At 38.5% G+C, this 26,797-nt stretch overlaps 2 protein-coding genes across 2 annotated transcripts; one reads left to right on the top strand and one right to left on the bottom strand.

Annotated features, from left to right (window-relative positions):
- Positions 1-765: 765 nt before the first annotated feature.
- ptdss1b (phosphatidylserine synthase 1b) lies at positions 766-17,188 on the bottom strand. Its single transcript, XM_062990550.1, has 13 exons — positions 16,957-17,188; positions 15,284-15,375; positions 15,057-15,101; positions 14,835-14,959; positions 12,277-12,435; positions 9,911-10,062; positions 8,405-8,546; positions 7,471-7,583; positions 6,808-6,873; positions 5,819-5,918; positions 2,680-2,748; positions 1,594-1,660; positions 766-1,482 (listed from the first exon to the last, which is right to left on the bottom strand). The coding sequence occupies exons 1-13, from the start codon at positions 17,133-17,135 to the stop codon at positions 1,397-1,399; spliced, it is 1,395 nt and encodes a 464-aa protein (XP_062846620.1). The 5' UTR covers positions 17,136-17,188; the 3' UTR covers positions 766-1,396.
- Positions 17,189-21,553: 4,365 nt separating this feature from the next.
- On the top strand, positions 21,554-26,797 carry stmnd1 (stathmin domain containing 1). The gene is made up of 5 exons (XM_062990539.1): positions 21,554-21,697; positions 22,691-22,826; positions 25,006-25,136; positions 25,247-25,378; positions 26,053-26,797. The coding sequence occupies exons 1-5, from the start codon at positions 21,638-21,640 to the stop codon at positions 26,302-26,304; spliced, it is 711 nt and encodes a 236-aa protein (XP_062846609.1). The 5' UTR covers positions 21,554-21,637; the 3' UTR covers positions 26,305-26,797.

Raw genomic sequence — 26,797 nt, 5'->3', positions numbered from 1 at the left:
CTCTCAAATCGCTGGACCACCCACCAAAACACCATAAACTGAAGTAAAGCACTAAATTGGATTTTCTTTAACAGAACCAGAATTTTGCTAGATTAGTGGTTCACAAACATTTTGTTGTCAAGGCAGTCCTACAAATGATTACCCTGTTTACATGACCCCCCCCCAAAAAAAAAAAAACAGCATTCACAAATCCCAAAACTTTATACTATGCTTATCCAGTTAAAAAACTAATAACCATTGTTTATGACTCTGTATTAAGGACAATAAGAACCTTTTAGTATCGAAGAGGATGTCCAAGCCACTGCACAGAAATTTGGTATGTAAAATATCACAGTTAATTTCACTTGGACTGTTGCTACCAATTTACATTTATTTCATACATTGATTTTAAAACCATTAAATACACTACACAAAGATAATTATAAAGTACTTTAATTTTCCAAACCATTTTTTACTTATCATCATTTAGCATGTTACCTATTATTCAATCTGAACAAAAAAGGGACATTCAAAGACTAAGTTTTTCCAAAACAAGTATTTTATTGTCAGCTTTCAAAATATAAAGAGCACTTTACTTAATAAATAAAAAATTAATTGAAAATTACTGACCCACATTTAATTACAGTATTGTCAAAAATACTGAAAAAGCTTTAGCACAATCAAATAAAGACAAGATAAAGACTAAGCATTATGCTTGTGTAGTAGTGCAATATGTAAGAGAAATAGTAGAAGTAATTAATAATAACAATTATTATTGTCATTGTACATATCTTAAAATACTACAGTATCCAATTTACCATGATAACAGTTAGTATAGCGTATTAAACATTGTTTAAAATGCACTATCCTTTAGTGAAAGCTGTTGTTTGTACTAAGACATGTTTGGCATTTTGACATATTGTTTGTGCTGGAATTACGTTCATGGAGTGAAGTGGAAGTACAACGAATAAGGTATTTAAGTGCTGAAGGAAGAAATGAATGCTTCATAGGAATGTAGTTGAACAACTTCATCAATATATGTCGTATTCCTGCACATATCTGAACCAAAATACCTTTGTGTCAGGAAAACCAAGACAGACATGTTTAAGTCTGTAGCAACTGTTACTTCTCCTTAGACAGTGGTAGTGGGCATGGAAATTTAGCCGACCCTCTATCTTAGGCTGACACATTTGGGCTCATGACCAAAGCTCTGTACATTAGAATCATAGAACCAAACCATTAATTTTACTACAGAACTTTCTCATTAGTAACAGAGAAAAATAAGTGCAGCTGCATATATCTCCACGCTGAAGAAAAATAAGCAAATGCTTTATGCTGGATTCAGTATTGTGCTTGAGTAAATGCTTTACTATTTAAGGTCACTTTGTGTTAAACAATGATTATTACTACATCACAGCTATTGTTTGCCATTTGTTCCATTAGCTTTGTTCCTTCCTAAGCCTCCTTTTCTCCGCCGGCTTGACTGTGAGTAATTGGTTTCAGCTGTGAGAGAAATGATGCAACAAAACCATCAATCGGATATTTACCTTCCGAAATATAACATTTAGGTTTTTTTTTATAACACAAACGAATTAGTATAAGTTGAAGTGTTACCTTTACTTGTTTCAGGTATATAGCCACAGGAGTCAATGAAACTGCTATCTTCACAATCGGACGTGCTCTGAAACAGTGTTTAATCATTTGACTATGTAAAATGTACAATAACAATGCCAAGTAAGTAAAGTCATTTAACCTTTACACCTTTACCATCCTCGCCTAAATTAAAGTATTAGGCATACTGTAATGAAGCAACATAACATGCAATTAATACAGATTTGTTATAGGCAGGTGGACACAAAGATACAACTCAGTTTATAAGTCAGTCTATGCCTAAAATTAAGCTCAAAGGTATACACAGTATTAATGCATCTATGTCTCTATATCTATCTATATGCTGTTTATAGGTGAATATTGACAATGCACTATATTTACTATTTACAGTGAGATTTATTATGTGTGTTTAGAAATACACACCCAATTTCAAGAAGAATTGGGACATTTTGTAAAATGAAATAAAAAAGAAGAATCTGTGGTTTGTTAATTCTCATAAATCTTTACTTAACTGACATAAGTAGAAGGAAAAGATTTTTGATGTTTTCACTGATCAACTTTATTGTATTTTGTAACTATAAACACATTTACAATTTAATGCCTACCACACACTCCAAATAGTTGGGACATGTTTAGCATTATGTTCCATCAGCTTTAATAAACTGAGGACACCAATTGTTGCAGTTTTACAAGTGAATTTTTTCTCCATCCTTGCTTTGTCTGATTCTCCTCTTAATAATGCACCATACATTTTCAATAGGAGACAGATCTGGACTGTAGGGAGGCCAGTCAAGCGTACAAGTGACAAAGTTGTAGCCCGAACAGAATGAGGCCTGGCATTGTCTTAACCAAAGAAATAACCAAAAACTACTCAGGAAACGATGTTGCCTTGATAACAACACATCTCTCAAAAATAAATATACACCTTCACAAAAATAGTACCTTCACACATTTGTACTTCTGTCAGTTACATAAAAGACTCATAAGAATGAACTTATCACATATTTTTGCTTTACTGCATTTTACAAAATGTCCCAAATGTCTGATAATGGGCTTTAGCATGAGCAGAAAAGTAACACACAAACTCACCTTTAGCCTTACAACATAGTTCTGCTCATACCACACCATGCCATACAGGCACAGAAATGTAAAGAATGCCTAAAAGAAGATAAATCATTATTGAAGTAAACATAATATACTGCTGTACTGCCAACCTAAGCACATCAAATTGAAACATTTCAAGGATGCAGAATTTTCTCAAATGAAAACTAACTATTCCTTCAGCTATATATCTGGACACTGAACTGATTAAAATGTAACTTCTATGTTGGAACGATGTGATTAAAAAAGAAAACAAACAAAAAATTCAAACAACAACACATACTTTAATCTCTAAACTACTTATGAGGAAAAAGCCCTAACCCAAAGTATTAACACCCTGTGTGCATCAAGTGTAAAAATCAAGATCTTGCCTAAAACAACAAAGTGCATGACATAACAGCATGGTCAGTCTGTGGTTTGTGGAAATCTTACTAATTTCTACCATTGATCCATAGTGACTGCATCAAATGCTGGGGCATCAAATGTACATTTTATGTGGATAAGGGATGTGTGCCACACAGCTGATGCAATTAATGAAATGTTTTAAAATACGTTTATGTCCAACTGTAGTATAATCCAGTATCTTTGCAATTACCAACAAATGACAAACTTGACGTGATTATTTTTTATTATTGGGGTGGCTATCTGAGCACAAGATTAGTTGACTGGATGACCAGTTTCTTGAAAGCTGTATTTGGTATTGTAAAATGTTTATGCTAGTATTAAAGCAGCTTGTAACTACTTACGAGCAGTCAGTGACGATCAGAATCAGAATCAGAATCAGATTTATTGGCCAGGTATGTGGATACACACAAGGAATTTGTTTCCAGCTGATGGTATCTCTCTAGTAATGGTACGATACAGTGTACAAGCAACGTATACATTAAACATTAAACACAAAATCACAAAAATTATCCAAACTATAAGATTATATACACACAATATACAGATATGTAATTTAGCAGCATCTGAAATATTTACAAAACAGTAAAGTGCACAACATGTAGGATGAGTACTACAGTGTAGTCAATTTGGCAGCAGATGAATATTTTTACGCTTACGTGTTATGTATTATCAGTCATTTATCTATTTAGTAGGGAGATCGCCTGTGGGAAGAAACTGCTTTTAAATCTGGTGGTTTTAATGTGGATGGATCTATAGCGCCTGCCGGAGGGGAGGGGTTGGATAAAGTAATATCCAGGGTGTGAGGAGTCAGTGATAATTTTCTCTGCCCGTTTCTTGGTTCTTGAAGTATACAAGTCCTGGATAGAGGGCAGAGGAGCACCAATGATTTTTTCAGCTGACTTCACCTGTCGCTGCAGTCTGTTCCTTTGTTGTGTTGTGGCTGCACCAAACCAGACTGTGATGGAAGTGCACAGAACTGATTCGATGGCCGCAGTGTAGAATTGTCTTAGCAGCTCCTGTGGCAGTCCCAGCTTTCGCATTTTCCGCAGAAAGAACATTCTCTGTTGGGTTTTCTTGATGGTGGAGTTGATGTTATACTCCCACTTCAGGTCCTGGGAAATGATAGTGCCCAAAAACTTGAAGGACTCCACAGTTGAAACAGGACTGCCTAAAATTGTGAGTGGGAGCCGTGCTGGTGAGTGTTTTCTGAAGTCCACTGTCATCTCTACAGTCTTGAGCGTGTTAAGCTCCAGGTTGTTCGTACTGCACCAGTGCACCAGCTGGTCGACCTCTCGCCGGTAAGCAGATTCATCTCCGTCGCGAATCAGACCAATGATTGTAGTATCATCTGCAAACTTCAAGAGTTTCACAGATGGGTCACTGGAGATGCAGTCATTGGTGTAGAGTGAAAAGAGCAGTGGTGAGATAACACTTTCCTGAGGAGTACCAGTACTGACTGTCCGAGTGTGAGAAGTGACTTCTCCTAGCTTCACCTGCTGTGTTCTGCCTGTCAGGAAGCTGGTAATCCATTGACACATGGCAGGGGGCACAGTGAGCTGGGAGAGTTTGTAGGAGAGAATTCCAGGGTTGACAGTGTTGAAAGCCGAGCTGAAGTCCACAAACAGGATCCTTACATAAGTCCCAGGGCAGTCGAGGTGTTTCAGGACGTAGTGAAGGCCCATGTTGATTCCATCATCCATTGACCTGTTAGCCCTATATGCAAACTGCAGTGGGTCCAGTAGGTGTCCAGTGGTTTCCTTCAGATGGGCTAGCACCAATCGTTCAAATGACTTCATGATTACTGATGTCAATGCTACCGGTCTGTAGTCATTCAGTCCAGTTATGGAGGGTTTCTTGGGGATCGGGATGATGGTGGAGCGTTTGAAACAGGAGGGAACAACAGACAGTTCCAGGGATCTGTTGAAGATACGTGTAAAAATTGGAGCCAGTTGGTCAGCGCAGGCTTTGAGACAGGAGGGAGAGATGTTGTCCGGGCCTGACGATTTCCTGGTCTTTTGTCTCCGGAAGAGCTGGCTGACATCTTTCACACCTATCTCAAGTGTAGCCTGGGTGACTGGGGGGGAAGGTGGTGGTGGTGTCAGAGATGAAATAACAGATGCAGATGAGGTGGGTAGATTGATGGGTGTGAAGTGGTCACTTTCAAACCTACAAAAGTAGTCGTTGAGGTCGTCTGCAAGGTCTTTATTTGCATCTATGGGTGGGGGAGGTTTCCTGTAACTGGTGATTTCTCCAAGGCCTCTCCACACTGTAGCAGGGTCGTTGGCTGAAAAACATTTTTCAGCTTTTCAGTGTAGTTTCTTTTAGCCACACTGATCTCCCTGGTTAGTGTGTTTGGTATTGTAAAATGTTTATGCTAGTATTAAAGCAGCGTTTAACTACTTACGAGCAGTCAGTGACGATGCTAGAATAAGCAAGATGGGAACGAAACAAGTTCAGTTTTAGCCTTTAGCCACAGTCTGTTTGCAAATATTTCAGAGCCCACACAGATTTGCTCTGGGTACTACAGCTCCCAACTTCCAAGCAGTAATTGGACTGAATACTCTGAATCCCATAAGTATAGGTGAGTAAACATGTAAGTGTGTGTTGCCCTGTGATGGATTGGTTCCAAGTCCAGAGTGTATTTGAGACTTGTGTCCGGTATTTCTGGGTGATGCTGAACCCATCAAGATCAGGATGAAGCGGTTAGTATGTAAGTACTTACCATACATACAAGCCAGAGCACCACATACATGACTTGTGTTTTGGAGAACAGGTCCTGTCCAAACTTAATACATGCCAGAGCTTCCAAGAAGGCGATGGCTCTAAAAGGAAGACAAAGTAAATTCAATTACAAATCAAAATACTTTTACAGATTTGTCAACTTAGTACAATAAATAAGTAAATTCTTAAAAGCTGTATGATTAATTGTAGATCATGCTTGCTTCACTACTGTTTACACTACATTGTTACAGCGCACAAGTTTACATTATGAAATTATGCACAGCATACCTGTCCAGGGACAATTTGTGTTATTAAACCAGTTGTACTGACAGGAATGTGTAAGGTGTTTTTTCCATTTTTTCCATAAAATTTAATGCAGGATGAATATTTGCCATTTGATTTATGTAACATTTACACACAATTACATCAGCGGGAGCGTGTGTCAGGCAAATATACCCTCCTAGGGCACAATCAGGTCCCCAGCAGTGGAAGACTAAATAGCTACATTAAATTGGGAGAAAAGGGATGAAAAGGCATAAATAAAGTATCAGAAAAGCTTTAAGTTGCCCCTGTGTGGTGCAGCAATAAAACACGCTAGCACACCAGAGCTGACATCTCAAACTCATGAGATCGAAGCTCAGCTCTGCTACCAGAAGGCTGGGGACCTACATGGACAATGATTGGCTCGTCTGTTGAAAGGGATTGCTGCAATTACAACCTCTGCTGGCTGTTCGATGGCACATGCACAGTGAGACCGGAATTATATGATCCATTAACAATATGGATCTCCACATAAACCCATCTCGTGCACATGAACAGAAGCTCGGCTGCTGTACACGTGTCGGAGAGGGCGTGTGATAGTCACGGCTCTCCTCAGTCAGTGGATATGACTAAAATGAGAGAAAAAATTGGGGGGAAATGCTTGACAAGAAAAAATCTGTCTGCTATATTACAACATTAGAGACAAAAGTGATCAGAGACTTTACTTACCCAAACACCCAACACTGAGTTCCAACTCTTTTGCACTGAGTGTCTGTAAGGTATGCATAGTATTGTCTAAACCAAAATACAAATGTATGCATACCATTAAAAACATAATGACACTAAGTAGCAATCAAACTATTCTCAGCTAAAGCTAAAACTATTTCTGTTGAATTAGAAGTGATTATGGTAGACTTTATAATATAGTTTGATCATTTTCTTTATTAGACATGGTTAGTTTTACAGGAATCTTTGTTTCTAGATCTGCTTTTTTATAGTAGTCAATAAAATGCACTTATCACTGCAGAAATAGAAAGCAAAAAGAGGAAAAAATGGGGAATGTTGTTTTAACCTAGCTAATCTCATTTTGATATGATATCTATTAGGAAAACCTAAAGAAACTACTCTTACTTTTCAAAAAGACTAAACACACAAGGCAAAAACATTCACTGTTTACAAAATACATGGTCATGGAAAATGTCACGTTGTCTGTAAAACCAACAAAGAAGCAGGAAACGTACCAAAAACACAATGTCACTATAAACATAATACAATAAAATTATTATGCATTATTTTGCTGTTAATCAAAAAATGCTATATCAATTATTCGTTATAATCTGTATAAGAATGCAATAAGGATTTTGGTGTTAAGATGCAAAAGTAATATTTTACCGCACAGTGGGGGCAGTGATGATTCCGATAAAGAGGATTCGGCCCCAGCTAAGGGGGTGAGAGGCCTGGAACACGAAGATGTGCTTTAGGAAGAATGTGTTTAGTTCTGTAAGCTGGAGAGACGGTGAAGACATGAACAATTCAGATGAGGTATACTTGACCTGAACTATGTCAATATAATACATAAATTACACAAAATAAGTGCACAAAAATGTATATACATGTTCAGTTCCATGTGCTGGTGAGCTATTGCTTTTGACTGCTGTGCCAATCAAGCACTATAATAGAACTTAATGCTTCACAAGACCAACAATTAATTTAAACAGATTAAATGTGATTGGGGTGCAGTGGTAGGTTAACGGTTGGGAGGGGGCAGTGGTAGGTTAACGGTTGGGAGGGGGCAGTGGTAGAGTAATGGTTAAGGCACAGAGTTAGTAATCAGAAGGTTGCCAGTTTAAGTCTCACCACCAGTTGGGCCCCTCAGAAGGGCCTTTACCCTCAATTGTTTAAACTTGATTCAGTTATAACTGTAAGTTGCTTTGGATAAAAGCATCTGCTAAATGCTACAAATACAAATGCAATTATAGATTGTCATCTGATGATAATACTGAAACTATGACTACGCTGCCTTTAAGGCTAAGAAAAACCCCTATATGACAGTACAAATCTAACAGGAGCATTAAGATCACACAAACGTGAAGGTGCACTGCTCTACTGTGCAGTGTGCTTTGCACATACAGTACATGCTCTACAAAGAAGTTTTTATAAGAATTTTAATAGTGCTTAAGACATGATGCACTCTGGTGGTCAAACACAAAAGTGAATTCTTGCTCTGATACCCCAATAGGCCAAAGACTAGACAATTAGAACATAGAACAGAGTCAACATAGAAAACATGCAAATGTAGATTATAATTACATTTACAGTCACACACCTGCCAGATGATCATAAAGAGGTAAATGCCTGCCACCCTCTGAAACGAGGATTTGGGGTCAAACCAGCGCACATAGGTCCAGCTGGCTGGAGTAAACTGCAGTACAGCACGCTTGAGCTTTCCTGTGGTGCTGTGGATGTCCCTGAACACATGAAAAGGCATAGACATTAGTCATATCACCACACAGGAAAATGTCTTTATTTAATTAATAAAAAAAAATCTATAAAATTTTAAAAATACAGGATGCTGGAAAGGCCCACTTTCTCAAGATCTCAAGTTTAAAAACCAGTGATGCTATTGATCTGGCTGGGCATCCAAACAGGCACAGGATGTGCCTGAGTGGAAAAGGTTAACTGGACATCATTGCCAGAGTACAATTGCGGCCTCTACTGCTTCGGTCAAGGCGAGTGCAATAGTGGTGGGATGTTCTCTCCATATAGAGTATGGCTTTCTGTGAGACTCCTTCACTGGTGGTGTCCTTTAATTTATAGCCACTTTTTATTTCTACTTGAATAAAATTCCAGATACACTGTAAATTTTAAATTGTTCACATTTTCTCCCAATCTAGTCATTTTTAACTAGTAGTAGTGTAGTGCAATTCTACAGCTGCCTGCACCACCATCGCACTGACCAAGGAGAGCCACCGACTAGCACACCTCCTCTGATGTCCAGTCGACGACTACTTCTTTTTTACCAGCTAGCAGTGGATTCTCAGAGAGCCATACCACATGCAGAGAGTCACGCTACGTTCCAGGTGAATCCCTGGCCACCCATGTCTCGACAAAGACACTGAGGTTGCGTTTTGCCATGGCAATGGGGGAAAACCTATCCAAATATTTGCTGCCATGGTTTAACATGTAACCACTACAATGACATATTGAGCCTTTGTGAAGAAGGCTAGCAGCCCAACAGCAGCAAACAACTGTATTTACATAAACTACATTTACATGCACATTAAAATATCTATATATCTATCTATCTAGTGAACATCTGTCTGTTTTTATGTTTATCCATTGTGTGTTTAGTAAAATCTAAACAATAAAATATAATGTATATTAATGCTTATTACTGCTTAAATTATAGACCATATTTCATGCATTCGAAGTGCTGACCTTACACACACTTAACTCCTGTTTTAATGAAATACAGGTTATTCAAACAGGTATTCAAAGGTATGTAACTATTAAAGTTACAAACTATATTGACAACAGATTAGCTAAGGACATGCTGGGAAAGAGGATATACTGTTTTGCAAACAAAACTATTACTATGGAGGCACAAGTAAAGGGTCTCATGTGCATGTGCTGGCAGTGTAATAAAAGATATTGGCTGTTACTAAATGCTGGGCTGATAAACAGTTGTTAACGGGTCTCACATTACAGAGAACATTCTGGAAAATTACAGTTTTGGTGTCTGGGAATTAATCTGAGAAAAATGTGGCTAAGCTAAGCTTTGCCCAACCAATATCATATTGCAAAAAGAAACATTTTGGACTGCAAGGCTTACTTAATACTGGCCCAGTGGTAAGTGCGTATTTCCAAAAAGCGGCACACAGTCATGCCAAGCCAGATGCCACCTCCATTACACAAGAGAATGTCAAGAATGACCTGATCCCACCAACACTCAGCAAAATTAGGCAGAAGGTGCATGAAGATCAGCTGGAAGAGAGAGAAAAAGAGACAGAGAGAGATTGTGAGATCAAAACCAAGATAAAATATCAGACAACAATAAACAATGGGATAACATGCACTTAAGTAACCTGCTAATGTAAAAAACTACCTCGGCTTAATACATTTCTTGGGTTTCTCCAAACACAATTCCGCCTAGTTTTGGGAAATACGACTTAAAGTGACTCATCAGCTCATAATGTAATTTGATACAGGCATTGTGCTTCCTACACAAGTCTAAAACAAGAGTGGCAGCCTGTGAGTAATTTCCCTAATTTATTGGGGGGTTGGCAATCCATCACAGGGCTGGGGCTGATAAAGCAGTTGAACATGAAAATATAGTTTTTGTCGAGATACAGTTAGACATGTAGACACAGGAAGAACATGCAAACTCCACACAGAAAGGACCCGGAATGCTCCACCTGGAAATTGATCCCAGGTCCTTTTTGCTGTAAGGTAACAAAGCTACCCACAGAGCCACCGTGAGACCCTCCCCTTTAGATATCAAATCAATTCAAAATGCAAATAATAAAAACACAGTTTCTTACATTAAACTTTGACTTTTATTTCATTGCAGACAGGATGAACCTGAGATATTTCATGTTTTATCTGGTCAACTTCATTTCATTTATTAATAAACATCCATTCCTGCATTTTAGGCCTGCAACACATTCCAAAATAAGTTGGGACAGTAAAGCATTTACCACTCTTTAATGTTGCCATTCCTCTTCACCACACTTAAAAGACGTTTTGGCACTGAGGATACCAAGCGATTAAGAGTTTCAGCTTTTATTTTGTCTCATTCTTCCTGCAAACAAGTCTTGTGCAACAGTACGGGGTTGTCGTTGTCGCATTTTTAATTTTTTAAATTCTCTATAGGGGGCAGGTCAGATGACGTCTTAAAGGCAGCACATGTTGATCTAAGATCTCAATGTACTTTTCTGCGTTAATGCTGCCTTTACAGAAGTGTTAATGACCTTTGCCAAAGGGCACTGACACAGCCCCATACCATGACAGACCCTGGCTTTTGAACTTGTTGCTGATAACAGTCTGGATGGTCCTTTTCGTCTTTGGTCCAGAGCACATGGCGTCCATTTCTTCCAAAAAAAAACCTCTTCATCTGACCACAATACACATTTACACTGTGTGATGGTCCATCGTAGATGCCTCTGAGACCAGAGAAGTCGACACCGCTTCTGGACATGGTTAACATAAGGCTTCTTTTTTGCACAGTAAAGTTTTAAGTGACATTTGTGCAAGTAACTCTGTATTGTAGTGCTTGACAAAGGTTTGCCAAAGTAATCCCTCACCCATGTGGTTATATCAGCTATTGTTGAGTGGCGGTTCTTGATGCAGTGCCGTCTGAGGGATCGAAGATCACGGGCTTTCAGCTTGAGCTTGCATCCTTGGCCTTTACGCACTGAAATTCCCCCCCAGATTTCTTGAATCAATTATATAATGCACTGTAGAGGGAGAAATGTGAATCCCTTCCAATCTTTCTTTGAGGTACATTGTTTTTAAACATTTCAATAATTTTTTCTCGCATTTGTTGACAAACTGGAGATCCTCTGATCATCTTTGCTTATCAAAGACTCAGCCTTTCCTGGATGCTGCTTTTGTACCAAACCATGATAACAATCACCTGTTGACATCACCTGTTTGGAATCACATCATTATTTAGTTTTTTCACTTCATTACTAGCCCTAAATTGCCCACGTCCCAACTTTTTTTGGAATGTGTTGCAGGCCTGAAATGCAGGAATGGATGTTTGTTAATAAATGAAATAAAGTTGAGCAGACAAAACATGAAATATCTCCGGTTCATCCCATCTGCAATCAAATAAAAGTCAAAGTAAATGTAAGGAACACTGAATTTTATTTTAGTTGCATTTTCCATACTGTCCCAACTTTTTCTGATTTGGGGTTGTAAATTACCTGCAATTCAGGCACCTATTATTTAGAACTTTGTTATTTTAAAAACTCACATCTCAAATTACTACTTGACAGAGCTCTTTGACAGGTGATAAATGATGTTTATCAACCAGATAAAACTTACCTGTGCAGCTGTGATTGCATTAAAGATTTATTCACCTTTAGAACAAATATTTTCATAGGGTGCTTCCATTATTTTCTCAACACCTTGAGCCTTTTCAAATCACTCATTATTGCTGTGTGTACAGATTTTTCAAAAATCTTAAAGCTGCACCTCTGTCAGTTCCCATGTAATGCTGATTGTCCAGCAGAGTCCATAGCTGCGAATGAGCAGAGCCTTCATGGCCCAGCCCCAGAAGTGACCAAAAGCAAAGATGTCAAAGTGACTGAGGATGCGCTCCCATGTGATCATGTGACAATTCACGGCATATTCCTGAACAATAAATGAGACAAAAGAGGGAAATATTAGATGTAAAATTTCAGTGGTGCATGTACAAATGAATCTTAGTACACAGTATTAGATACAAAGTTTAAAAAGTTCTAGATTGCAAAAAGCAGAAACTTTTTAAACAATAGTTTAAAGCTTAGACCAAATTGTGGGTTAAAATCCCTTAATCTCAGCACATTTTATGCCTGACAAAATACCAAGACCTTCTGCTAAACCCACAGCCAATCCGGTTTAGTAAGGAATAAACAATTTCTTAACATTACCATTCACAACAACATACTACATAGGCTAAAAGTTCAAATCTGAAGCTACAAGACACAAAGTCAGCAACCTGTATGTCTTTTTAACAGCTCACTTTTGTTTCTTACACTCCTTAATCAGTTACATCAGACAGCCTGAGGGTAGGATCAGACCTGACTGTACAAACCGAAATGCCAGAACTATACTGTAAGTGTGGTTGTGCAATTATACCTGTGCAAAACTGATCGATGTACAGTTTGCCTCATCAGGGCTTTTGCTTAAGGCATGAATTGTCTATGTTAGGAATTAAACAATACATATATGTGACTGTGTATGGAGAGGAATTGGTGCCAAAATGATGCAATCACTACAGTGAAGAAATGTGAAATGCAACACGTCATTGCTTTTCCAAACTAACATGCGGAATACGTGCCAAAATGAAAAGCAAAACCTCTATTACTTGATTTCATGTCGCTTGACCTCTTTACTGAAAAACAATACACAAGGATTTGCATAAAAAAACCAAACTGGTGAATTTGTGTCAGACTGTATACATCAACTGTAAAATTAAATGAAGGCACAGCTTTATTGTTTTCCACCATGCGGTGCTTCAACATGTCAAAATAACAAGGAAGTGCCAGTGCATTGATTTAATGTCACTCAACCTCTTAACAGAGAAACAAAACATGTAGGCTTGAATAAAAAAAACAATGCTAAATCTGTGTCAGAATTGAATAGAAATCAGCTTGAAATGCAATTAACTGGCAGCTGTAGTACATTTTACTTTGTGTGCCAAAACTAAAAGCAATATAATTATTGTATTTCAGGCCAAGCAGTGCAGTATTTGTGCCACAATAAAAGTAATCACAATCCTCTACCAATTCTGGTGTACTGCATTTCACATTTTTCCACTGTAGTAACTGTATTCCAATTTGGCACTAATTCCTCTCCATAACTGTGCAAAGTAACTGCTGTAGCAATCATTGTGAGACTTTTAATTACAAAGGACAACTTGTGTCCTAGTTAAATTAGCTTACTGTAGTGGGAATACAAATACACAAGGTGCATGGTGGAACGGAAACCTAGCCATATAAGTGCATCCTTTGTGCTGGTCCCAAGCCTGGATAAACAAGAGTTGCGTCAGGAAGGGCATCCATCGTAAACATTTGCCAAATGACATATGAATCACCCACTTTCATGACTCCTAACGATTTTATTATGATTTTTTAACGTCATGTTTTACACTTTGGTTACATTCATGACAGGAACGGTAGTTATTCATTACACAAGATTAATCAGTTTACAAGATTATATTAAGCACAGTCATGGACAATTTTGTATCTTCAATTCACCTCATTTGCATGTCTTTGGACTGTGGGAGGAAACCGGAGCACCCGGAGTAAACCCACGCAGACACGGGGAGAACATGCAAACTCCACACAGAAAGGACCCGGACCGCCCCACCTGGGGTTCGAACCCAGGACCTTCTTGCTGTGAGGCAACAGTGCTACCCACTAAGCCACTGTGCCGCCCACTCCTAACGAGAGCAGCCAAAGGAAGCATTCATTTAATCCTTGTTGAATGTTTATTTATTTATTAGGATTTTAACGTCATGTCAAACACAGTCATGGACAATTATGTATCTCCAATTCAACTCAATTGCATGTCTTCGGACTGTGGAAGGAAACCCACTCAGACACGGGGAGAACATGCAAAGTCCACACAGAAAGGACCCAGACCACTCCACCTGGGAATCGAACCCAGGACATTCTTGGTTTGCTACCAACCATGCCATCCGACTCTCTCATATAAGTAAACTAAACTGTTCAGTTTTTATGCTGTGTACATTGAGATTGTTTTTCACTATTCTGTTTCACTTGTGTATAAAAATCCCAGATTAGTCCCTTCTTACATACTTAAATCAGGCAGGCTAGCATTACAAATCATGGCTTCAATAGATACTTAAAAATATATTTTTTAAGTATCTATTGAAGCTAAACTACACCCACACAAGAGTAAGAAGCATTCCCAAGGATTTCTTCATAATTTCCTGGTCATAATTTCCAGGATGTTAAGTTGCTTAGCAAGATAATATTGCCTCACCAAACAACTACAACTGTTAGCAGCATTGCTCAATCACTTACCATAACATCAGCCTCACGTGTTGCATATTTTAAATTGGGATCCAGCCAGTACATTAGGATCTTTATTTGCTCCCAGTTAAGGAAGATAAGAAACACCAAAAACAGGAAGTAAATGACACTAAGACCTGTGAAAAAGTCCAAACATTTGATGCTTTAGAAATCTTGATCAACTTTGCCACTTTCAAAAAGGGACAACAGACTGTTGTCAGTAGGTCCACTAACCAAAAACCATCCGCCATATAGCTGGGTGTGGCCTGGTAAATGGCCCTGAAAAAAAAAAGAAAAGATTTCAGATATTTTACTCCTTTACATAGTCAGATGGTTTATATCCAAGTTATTCATTAACCAGAAACCTTTCCTGATGACTGATTGCACTGCCTACCATTTCAAACAATGTGCATAAATCATGAACAATACAAACAGCAAGTGAAAACAAATGATAACCGTACCATTTGGGAAAGCGAGGACACTGATAACCAGAAAGAAAGAAACAACAAGGATGAGGCCCACTCGCAGGTTGTTGTCAGGATCTGCATCATTCCTGTGTAAAAAAAAAAAAGGTTTTTTAAGACTACCATGTAGAACAGTTTTTTAAAATACATTAACCAAAGTAAGGCTTTGGTTTGTTGGGTCATGGTGCTATCGACTCAAGATTCTCTTTGAGAAGACTGTATATAAGGTTATATACAGTGGGGCCAAAAAGTATTTAGTCAGCCACTGATTGTGCAGGTTCTCCTACTTAGGAAGATGAGAGAGGTCTGTAATTTTCATCATAGGTACACTTCAACTATGAGAGACAAAATGAGAAAAAAAAAAATCCAGGAAATCACATTGTAGGATTTTTAAAGAATTTATTTGTAAATTATGGTGGAAAATAAGTATTTGGTCAATAACAAAAGTTCAACTCATTACTTTGTAACATAACCTTTGTTGGCAATGACAGAGGTCAAACGTTTCCTGTAAGTCTTCACCAGGTTTGCACACACTGTAGCTGGTATTTTGGCCCATTCCTCCATGCAGATCTCCTCTAGAGCAGTGATGTTTTGGGGCTGTCGCTGGGCAACACGGACTGCACAAATTTTCTATGGGGTTGAGGTCTGGAGACTAGATGTATGGCACTCACATCTAAGAGCAAATTAGAGTAGTCAATGCTCTATTAATGTTTTTAGGAAAGGTAATATGCAAAGCTTCTAAAAGACATTGACCTGAGGTAAGGTACAAACCCTGCTACCAGGGCCCATGTTGATGTGTAACACCAACTGATGTTAAACAGAAAAACATTTAAAAATAGTGTCCTGTACTTTAACTAAAGTCCACATCCCACAGTACATCAAGGACTATTTTCTTATAACAGCACATCCAGGCAAGGTCCTAGCCATGAATTAAACATGGGGTGCAACCAAATCTACAAGGGACGAGGGTAAGAGGGTTCCTGCCACTCATTTCTGCCATATCAACAACTGATGGGAACACTGACGGATCCTAACATCACACAAAGTGTATCTGAATATTGAAGGGGATATGCCCCGCATGTATAGTGTGATTACGGCCTTGCATCCAGGAATTTTTACTTTTGTGAGGAACAAGTTTGCTTATTTCTCTCTTAATATCCCCTACTTTCCTCATTGAATGCTTGATTTTTTTGACTGATAAATGGGACAAATCTACAGATTGGTTTTTATTAATTAGGTGGCACAACAGCACATCTAGTAATGTGGATCCACAGCAATATGAGTAATTAGAGCTTGATGTTGAGTGAAATGTGTGAATTATGAGTTACAAAACTGGCAGAGAAGGTGGTGGACTGAGTACTCTAAATTGGTGTGTGTGAGTGAATGAGTGGATAAGTGTCCTGTCCAATAGGTCTTCTCTCTCGCCTTGCATTCTTGCGCCGGGTGGCGCTGGAGCCACAGCAGCCCTGACCAGGATGTAAATGAGCAAGACCTTCCTTGACTTTGCCAACTGTATGGAATGTTTTAAATTTGTTACGATCGCCATATCGCCAATTTGTATTGCACTGCTGGAGCGGAAAATAATCAACACTTATCAAGACTTTAATTTGAATAGCAACCAGAAAGAAGCCCTGGGAGCAGTGATGAGAGCAGTATTAACATGTATTTACCTGGTGAAAGCGAAGTACATGATACTGATGACAGTGAACGTCAGTAAGGTGATGGTGTGTGGCTTGTAGAAGAACTCGATGGTGATGTCCTCCACTTGTTGCTCGTTCATCATCCGAAAATGAAGTTTGTAATTGGCGTCATCTTTACTAAGAGTTCGACAGCCATGTGTTGATGCCATGGTCCACCAAGAAAAAGCAGCAGGGACCTAAAAGCTTTGTGGTTTTGTCCCGTCCTGCACCACACACAGCAACTTACAATGAAGATGAACAGAAGCCGCTGCCCCTAACAGTGTCCACTACTCCTACCTTTACACACGCTATTGGCTCATACCACTTCCGCACTTCTAACACTTGTTCCGGAGTCGATTCAGACACAGGGAACCGACTCCTTTCAATACATCAAATTATGAACAAAATGCAATATACACCGACAGGGCATAACATTATGACTACTGACAGGTGAGGTGAATAACACTGATTATCTTTTCATCACGGCACCTGTTAGTGGGTGGGATATATTAGGCAGCAAGTGAACATTTGATCCTCCTCAAAGTTGATGTGTTAGAAGCAGGAAAACTGGGCAAGCGTAAAGATTTGAGCAAGGGCCAAATTGTGATGGCTAGACGACTGGGTCAGAGCATCTTAAAAACTGCAGATCTTGTGGGGTGTTCCCAGTCTGCAGTGGTAAGTATCTGTCAAAAGTGGTCCAAGGAAGGAACAGTGGTAAACCAGCAACAGGGTCATGGGCGGCCAAGGCATATTGATTTACATGGGGAGCGAAGGCTGGCCCGTGTGGTCTGATCCATCCAAGTTAATCCTGATTCTGGTAGAAAGGTGTCAGAATACACAGTGCATCACAGTTTGTTGCGTATGGGGCTGCATAGCCACAAACCAATCAGGGTGCCCATGCTGACCCCTGTTCACCACTGTAAGTGCCAACTATGGGCACGTGAGCATCGGAACTGGACCACGGAGCAATGGAAGAAGGTGGCCTGATCTGATGAGTCACGTTTTCTTCTACATCACGTTGATGGCCGGGTGCGTCGCTTACCTGGGGAACACATGGCACCAGGATGCACTATGGAAAGAAGGCAAGCTGGCGGAAGCAGTGTGATGCCTTGGGCAATGTTCTGCTGGGTCCTGCCAGGGTCGCTTTGTTACTTTGTTACTTTGACATGTACCACCTACCTAAGCATTGTTGCAGACCATGTACACCAGGGGTGTCAAACTAATTTTCACCGAGGGCCACATCAGCATTATGGTGGCCCTCAAAGGGCCGATTGTAACGTATCCTGCTGTGATTGCAGTCACATTGCTGTTTTTCTTGGAGGCTGAATTCTGCATTTATATTGTTCTACTTTACCACAGACACGTAATACCTCATAACACAAGAGACGCACCGGTTTCTCTTCCTGAAGCACAAACTTGTTTTCACTTTCATTACATTTCCTCCTTATGCTTAATTTTCTTACTTATCTTCTTGTACATTTTAGGATCATGTGTAAATATGTGTAACATCATCTACTGGCGGGATGTGTCACTTTGCAGGTCACAAAATCAGCCTGCATTTTGAAAGATGCAGTTTATTTAGGATTTTAATGTGTTTTTAAGACAATCATTCTGCCCTCACTAATAGTTTATCCCCCTTTCTCAGCTAGACAGACAGACAGACAGACAGACAGCTTCCTTCAGAATACAGTCGGTTTATTTGCGTCCCAGCTGTGTGATACACTGTGTGCACCAGAATGAAGTAAAAATACAAACAATAAAAACAATAAAGAACTTAATACAGTAAAGGCACACAGCTGTAGTCAAGTGTTACATCTGGTACAATATGAGATTTAACCAAACGTAAAATAACGAGTTAAAATTGTGTGTAAAGATACTAATTGCTATAGTAACGGTAACAACAGTATTTAATTATGGTAAATTTGTAACTAAAACGCTGTGATATACTCACTAAACATTTACTAACAACTGAGAATATAAACGCCACTACTTACAGACAATGCTTGGGTATTATATTGCAATATAATTATTTGTATTTATTTATTATTGTTTACATTACTGACTACGCTACCCCGCGTTCTTTTGCCGTAAAAGTCACATGGCTTCTTAGCGAAGGTTAAAGTTAGTTGCCATGACTACGATGTCACGTTGTCTCTTAAGGGCGCAGGGGCGCATTAAATTATAAGCGCGTCTCTGTAACGGCTCGAACCATCACAACAATCATACAGTCGTTTAAGCTCTCGCGGGCCGGATCAAATGACGCGGCGGGCCGGATCTAGTCCGCAGGCCTTGAGTTTGACACCCCTGATGTACACCCTTTCATGTAAACGGTATTCCCTGATGGCTGTGGCCTCTTTCAGCAGGATAATGCGCCCTGCCACAAAGCAAAAATGGTTCAGGAATGGTTTGAGGAGCACAACAACGAGTTTGAGGTGTTGACTTGGCCTCCAAATTCCCCAGATCTCAATCCAATCGAGCATCTGTGGGATGTGCTGGACAAACAAGTCCGATCCATGGAGACAAAATTAGGAAGGGGTCATAATGTTATGCCTAATCAGTGTATATATGACATAACACATGTATAATTCAATAATAATTGTATCTGTATCCAAAGTTGGTTTAAAAAGATCTTATACACTGATTTGAGTGTGGCAGCAAAAGCTTAAATCCCAAACAAATAGGAGACAGAGTACACTATATAGAGGGTCCATGCTTTTATTTAATGCAACATTTGTTGTAGGCTACCTTTATAGGGAGCAAAAATAAACTTGGAGTCTAGTTGAATTATTTCCATTGTTAAAAGGTACATAGGATATAATTTTGGTTCTAGTGGGTGAACACCCCTCCTTATTATCCTTATTATTAAGGCACACCCAAATCAGGTGTGTAAAAAAAATAATCTAAAATACATTACATAAATGTAGCTACACAACAACAGTTTGGCTGATTTATGCTTCTACTGTCTCTGTACACAGTGCAAGTTTTACAAAGATGTGGTTTGACAAGTTTGTTAAGGAGAAATTACAGAGGAATTACAAAACATTCAAGAAATCTTAATCTGAGTAGCATAACATATATATAAAAGAGACAATATAATCCTCTTTGGAAAATGTGTTATCTTTATATACACCGATCAGCCATAACATTAAAACCACCTCCTTGTTTCTACACTCACTGTCCATTTTATCAGCTCCACTTACCATATTGAAGCACTTTGTAGTTCTACAATTACTGACTGTAGTCCACTGTCGCCTCACAGCAAGAAGGTCCTGGGTTCGATCCCCAGGTGGGTCTGTCCAGGTCCTTTCTGTGTGGAGTTTGCATGTTCTCCCCGTGTTCGTGTGGGTTTACTCCGGGTGCTCCGGTTTCCTCCCACAGTCCAAAGACATGCAAGTGAGGTGAATTGGAGATACTAAACCACCATGTCATTGTCACTGCAGTGCTGAGATTCATCCACCACCTGAATAATACATGCTCTGTGGGGGTCCTGACCATTGAAGAACAGGGTGAAAGCAGGCTAAAAAAAGTATGTAAAGAAACAGATGGACTACAGTCAGTAATTGTAGAACTAGAAAGTGCTTCTATATGGTAAGTGGAGCTGATAAAATGGACAGTGAGTGTAGAAACAATGAGGTGGTTTTAATGTTATGGCTGATCAGTGTACATTTAAGTACTTTAAGACAATTAACAATTTACATAATTTCTTGTTTAAAGAGGGGCTCAAGGAATTCACCTCCTGCAAAGAGATTTTCAAATCTAAATTTATTATAAAATAAATAAATAAAAAAGTCAAAGAAACAAAGCCAGAGGAATTACAAAACATTCAAGAAATCTGATTCTAAGTAGCATAACATATATAAAAAGAAGCAATATAATCCTCTTTAGAAAATGTGTTATCTTTATATAAATTTTAAGTACTTTAAAACAGTTAACAATTTACATCATTTCTCGTTTAAAGAGGGGCTCAAGGAATTCACCTTCTGCAAATAGATTTTCAAATCTAAATTTATTAAAAAATAAATAAATAAATAAATAAAAGATGGCTTTTTTTTAGCTTCATAAATATAATATTTAGCTAGTGTTATAATTATGTTAATTGTATAAGATTCAATAGGCTGAAAAAGAGGGTTATCAAATATGTAGAAAAATATACTGGCTTTTAATCAGAATTTTTTTTTTTTACCCATTTTTCCCTTACATCCCAGAACAAATCCACCCAAAAGGAAAAGGTATAGACACAATTAAAAATAATAAATGATCAATCGACTCACTAAAGCTTTTACAAAAGACACACTTATCAAGATGGTCCTAAGTTTTGTGGAAAACCCTCCCAGAAGTATAAAGGCTGTTATAACAGCAAACAGAAAGGGGGTGGTGCACCAAGCTCATGACCAGGTGTCCACATAATTTTGCTGCATGTACAGTAGTATTTGATGGTGTATGTGTACTGTAAGTGTGTGAAGTGTGTGTGCAGTGTGCGTCAGGCTGGCACCACAGAGGGCAACATAAGCAGGAATCTTCCACACACAGGGTCAGATTTATTGTAGCAACCAGCCCTAGCAACCACAGGATGTGTGATCATGCACAGGAATGCGGCACTTCTCTGTTTCTTCTGAGCGATCCCATTCTGATCAGAGGTGTTATAACTGTCCTTAATACCTAAAGAGAGAGAATGGGGTGCGGGATCTCCAAAATCACGGCGGTGGAACCCGTAAAACCGGACACGAAAGAGGTACCTACCTACACCCGTCTTTTACACTTTTAATGTTCATTGCTGGGATCATGCTTTTTCATCTGATACAAACTACTTTACCAAGTACCAAGTTACACTGTAATGCTTTGTTGCCATGTCAGTGGTTTTCTCTTCAACTGACTATAAGCAGAATATATGTGGGTTAAGTTGATCATATAAGTCAAGTAAATAAAAATAGTTTGGGAGTTTATAACCCCCAAAACAGGTTTCTAGTAAACGTTGAGCAGCAAAGCTTTCTTTCTAAATGCATTTTCCCAAATCTAGTTGTATCTAATCACCCAAGTTGTATTTTTGCCTCTACTACTGACCGAGGAGGGCCATAGCTAACACACGCCCCCTCCAGATCACTTCTTTTCCCCTGCACTAGTAGGGTTCATATGGAGATCCATATGGCACACAGAGTCACACACTAATCTCCATCATTCTCAGTCTTTGCGCAAGTGCCATCGAACAGCCAGCAGAAGTCATAATTGCAGCAGTTATGAGAAATTCTTATCAAATAAAAAATGATCATTGTAAATATAAATATATTTGTTCTCCTTTCTTTATTAACTGAGGCATGATTGTAAAATGTTACAAAAGATTTTTGATTTTCTAAATTATAAAAAAATTGTGCCCATAACTGCATTTGCACTAAACAGCCATAATAACAAAACAGCGATACAGTTTAATATATTTGAATGTATTCAAATAAAAAAAAGTGTTGGCCAAGGGCTTTAAACCAACCTTCATTTAAGACACAATGTTTTTTTTTTACATTTCTTTATAAACAGAATAATCTAGCATCGAAACGGTCACGCTATATTTAGCTTATTCCTCACTAATCTCCAGTCTCCTTTTTTAACAAATTTCAAAGTGCATTTTATAGAATGTTTTATAGGCAGTAATAATTTCTGTGGACTGAACAACACTACTCTCCTGTTGTTAAAGTGTGTTTAACTCTTGTGTTGACTTTTTTTTGTCAAACCATAGAACGTACCAGTGCGTGACAGTCCCCGAGGTGATTCAGCAGTCTCAAAAATCACAACAGACAGTGGAGTGGGCCTTGACACTGGAGAGACTACTCTCTTACCTGGAGCAGTTCCTAGGATACTACCACCACTGAGAGGTATGAGGACAAAAGGTGTCTGTCATATAGTCAACTTGTGAACACTGTGTTGTGACATTTTATATGTTGGTCCGTAGACAGCATATGACATCAAAGAAATAAAGTGTAGTCATCTGAAATTTAGGCTTTTTTTCCTTCCAACACATCTGATGGAGTTGGAAATAAACCTGATAAGCTCCACTCCTTATCCAGATTAGGTGTTTATGTGGTAAAGGGGAAAGTGTGCAAAGCATTGGGTAACCCAGTCTGAAGTTGGAAGCAGAATGATCTAAAGAATTAAGCAAATTTAAAAGAGTTGGAATTACATTTCTTAATCGCTTAAAAGCAGCTTTATAGATGTTACTGCTTTATTCTTCAGTGAGCAATCCTAATCAAACAGCAGCAATTTTATGCTAATAAAAAAAAACTACAGAAGGAAAAAAGAATTAATAGGACATTTCCTTTAGGGGCGGCTTGTGGAGTGGGTGCTGCATAATAATTATGGGTCTTGACCACCTAGGTTTGATCCTCCACTTATTACTTTCTGTGTAACTTTACAAGTGTTTGAATGGGTTTCCCTCAGTTTTGTATTACACAAAAGTATAACGCGTGCAATTCTACTGCTTTACCGCCAGATGTCACTAGGCATCTACCATATAAATATAAATCGCTGTGACAGAGCACATGTCAACTTACACTGGCTCTGTTAATGTGGCAGTGAGTATATTGTACTTTAGAGGCTTTCCCAGTCACCAGATCTAATTATACTAAAGCCAAAGAACTAGGCCAAGGGCTATTAATTATTATTATAAGTTACTATTATAGCTATCATTGATGGTTGCCATCATTATGTCACATCTAATGGAGTAGTTGCTGCACAAACACATGACTCCTGGTATCCTAGGTTTCACTGTCTTATTTTGGCATTTTCTCCCCATGTCCATGTGGGTTTTCTTTCACCCCCAAAAACATACAATAGGTTTACTGGGCACCAGTTTAAAAAGTGAAAAAAGTGCCAGGCCGCAATGGATTGGTGATGGATTGTATAAAGTTTGTTTCTGCCTTTTGCCTAGTGATTCTAGGTGGTACCAGTTAGGAAAATAAATATGAATAAACAAACAGGTATAACCATGGTTTGAATCATGGAGGGGTCTAACCCTCCTTGGACCCTTTAAAAAGAAGTAAAAACAACAGTTCGGGGGTCATTAGTTGGCTAAACTGTAACTTCAAGCAAAACTTAGAAACTAGCTTATGTTAGCATTAATCAATATGCAGTTGACGCAATCAAATTCAGAAACTCATACTTTTTTTTATTTTTTATTAAACTTTATGTTTCACTAGATAAAGGGATTTTTGTCCTAGTCTGCAGCTTAGCCCATAGTAGTGGATAACTTCCTGATGTTATCTGAATCAGAGATGGGGACTCACAGCGACTTCAGATTTCGACTCGGACTCGTTTCAAACTACTTGGACTCGACTCGTGACTTGCATAAAATGACTTGTGGACAACAAAAGTCAGCAACATTAGTTAGGTGTGACAATTATATATATAGTAACAGTAACAGATAATGTGAATGGAACGCTCCTACAGAATTGGCGCTAATGGTTGAAAGAGCGCTTTCTGAACCAATCTGACCTTCTGATTTAAATTTTTAGTAAGAAATGCTGTTATCTGCATGTATTTAGTTTGCAGCGTCACACAGTGATTGTCAATGAAACGCTTGATTGGCTTTCTAACGAGTTCGTGTTTGACTTCACAACCGGGGAAAGTTTGGAGGTTTTTAATTATGAGCACATTTACAAAATAATGGAATATATTCCTAATGGGACAACACACGGTTATAAATTGAATAGCATCTGGAACAACAGAAGCTAAGGTGAGCAGTATTATGGATTTTTTTGCTGTGTGGGATTTTGGCCGCTGTGCCGTGATTTGCAATGAAAACAAAACATCAGTTTAAGCTTTTAACTGGTACCTAGAAAAGTAAAGGCGCTAAGTAAAACAGCAAAATACAGTCACTAATCTGTTGTTGTTTTTATCTGAACTTTTATATTATTTGTTTATTTTTTTACGCTACATTTCCAGTATATGTTTTGTGTAGATTATGCATGTAGGAATGCATTCTCACTTATTTATCAGAAGTATTAAGTGTAATTTAAAAAACCTGTTGTGACCAACTTTCTTGTTGTGGTAATTAAGCTCGGAGTCCAGTGCTAACCTCAGAAAACCAGAGGCCAGATTCCAGTGTCATTATAGAGCAGCTTCTTAGTCAAGGCATCATTCCTGCCCAGTCAAGAGTAGGAGGCAGCGGAGAAGCTTACAATATCATGGTGAGTGTGTCATGTCTAATTGCATTCACAACATCCACTGACTTTCTGTTAATGACTTTTGCTGTTTAAATCTACATTGCATTTTGTGTAATGTCTATGGTCTCTTGCAGTTGGATGATGCAGGAAGGCCAACGAGAAGGCCGCCACCCCGACTAGAGACACTCAAGATTAATAAAGAACGAGAAATCACAAGGAAGGAAGACATAGATGAGAGGATGAGACAGGTGGAAGAGAGAAGAAAGGTACAGCAAATCCAAAATATAATTTATAATGTTTTTAAGGTGTTTTAGCACCAAGATAGAATTTCTCCAGGCGACCTGCTTCACAGATTTTTATTTCTGTTAATTTTATGTGCATCAGATCTTATGTTTTGATTATCTGGTGGTACGTGTATGTGTATAATGAATAGACATTAATGGGTTTTTGCATCCATAATCATATTATCTGATTTTAATTCAAGTTGTAACAATTGTTGTAATTTAATTGTTTAGAGGCTTAAAAAGTATGTGAGCATTAGTACTGCTGTCAGACTTTTAAAGTTATAAAAATCAATTTTAGACTCTTTTAGACTTTCATGCATGAGCAGCCCTTTTCTACCAGCTTAAGATGTGACTCTAACAAACCAAATCATCATAAAACCATGATGCTTCCTTGACTACGCTTTACGGCTGGGGTGATGTAGCATTGTGAAAGTGCTTCACCCAGAGGTTCACATACTTTTTTCCAACCTGCCTGGCGATTGATTAAATAATGTGTTAAATAAGGGCTAAAACGGTTAAATGATCTGTATTTTGATTTTAAGCAGAATGTGTTTGATTACTATTACTATTATGAACTAATGCTGTATGAGTAATTGCATACATTTTGGTAATTTCAAAGGGTTCACGACTTTTTCTTTGGCACTGTATTTGAGTAGGTTCGGGAAGAAGGACTGCTAAACAGACTCAGGGCTAAATCTGCACAGCCTCGTGGCATAGCTCCTGTCATGGATGAAAAGGAGGAAAAGGAGGTGTGGGTCCATGCTGAGGTTTCTCCATCTCTTCGCCTCCCATCTATAGCCAAAGAGGGCAGCAGTGGAGAAGAAGCAGATCAGAAACTGACCCACTCATTAGTGTTGGAGAATTTTGCAAAAATTCAGCAGAAAGAAGAAACTGTTGAAGTCATTTAACCTGGGCGTGATCTACCTGCTATCATAACCGCTGTACAATACAGCTTAGTTCTAATGAGCTATTTCTCAAGCATAAACAGGTACATATTGTAATTGTTTATATATTGTTTAGGAAGATGATCATAAGCATAGGATTTTGCACTTGCACTTTAAAAAATCCTAGGTTTGTTCTTTTCAGTGGGACATGGGCTTGGTAACACTGGATAAGTGTAATTTTTTAGATGTTTGCAAACAGACTTTATATAACGGCTATGACTGTGTTAAGCTCTGTCAGTTGCCATTAGCTGTTCTAAGTAAGCAGAATGCTACAGCACTTAATTTCTGTGTATATTTAGACATACAATATATTACAAAGATTATAATGCAGATTAATTAGTATTTAGAATTCACAACACAGTGAGTTCCAGAGGAAGGGGAATGAACATGTGTATTAATTAAGGGAAGTAAATCAAGAAAACTGCTAAAGTTTAAATAAAAAAGTGTAAGCAAATAA

The sequence above is a fragment of the Trichomycterus rosablanca genome, chromosome 2 (assembly GCF_030014385.1).
Source record: "Trichomycterus rosablanca isolate fTriRos1 chromosome 2, fTriRos1.hap1, whole genome shotgun sequence".
Taxonomy (NCBI): Eukaryota; Metazoa; Chordata; class Actinopteri; order Siluriformes; family Trichomycteridae; genus Trichomycterus; species Trichomycterus rosablanca.
Note: the sequence above shows the minus strand (reverse complement) of the source record. Positions and strands in the feature narration are given on the sequence as shown.

Excerpts from the sequence above, each read along its gene's own strand:
- ptdss1b (XM_062990550.1), bottom strand. The coding sequence starts at position 17,135 with ATGGCATCAACACATGGCTGTCGAACTCTTAGTAAAGATGACGCCAAT. Across the intron at positions 14,960-15,056 it reads TATATGGCGGATGGTTTTTG|GTCTTAGTGTCATTTACTTC; the intron begins GTTAGTGGACCT and ends ACTTTTTCACAG. Across the intron at positions 1,483-1,593 it reads TATACCTGAAACAAGTAAAG|CTGAAACCAATTACTCACAG; the intron begins GTAACACTTCAA and ends TTTCTCTCACAG.
- stmnd1 (XM_062990539.1), top strand. The coding sequence starts at position 21,638 with ATGGGGTGCGGGATCTCCAAAATCACGGCGGTGGAACCCGTAAAACCG. Across the intron at positions 25,137-25,246 it reads GAGAAGCTTACAATATCATG|TTGGATGATGCAGGAAGGCC; the intron begins GTGAGTGTGTCA and ends GGTCTCTTGCAG. Across the intron at positions 25,379-26,052 it reads AGGTGGAAGAGAGAAGAAAG|GTTCGGGAAGAAGGACTGCT; the intron begins GTACAGCAAATC and ends GTATTTGAGTAG.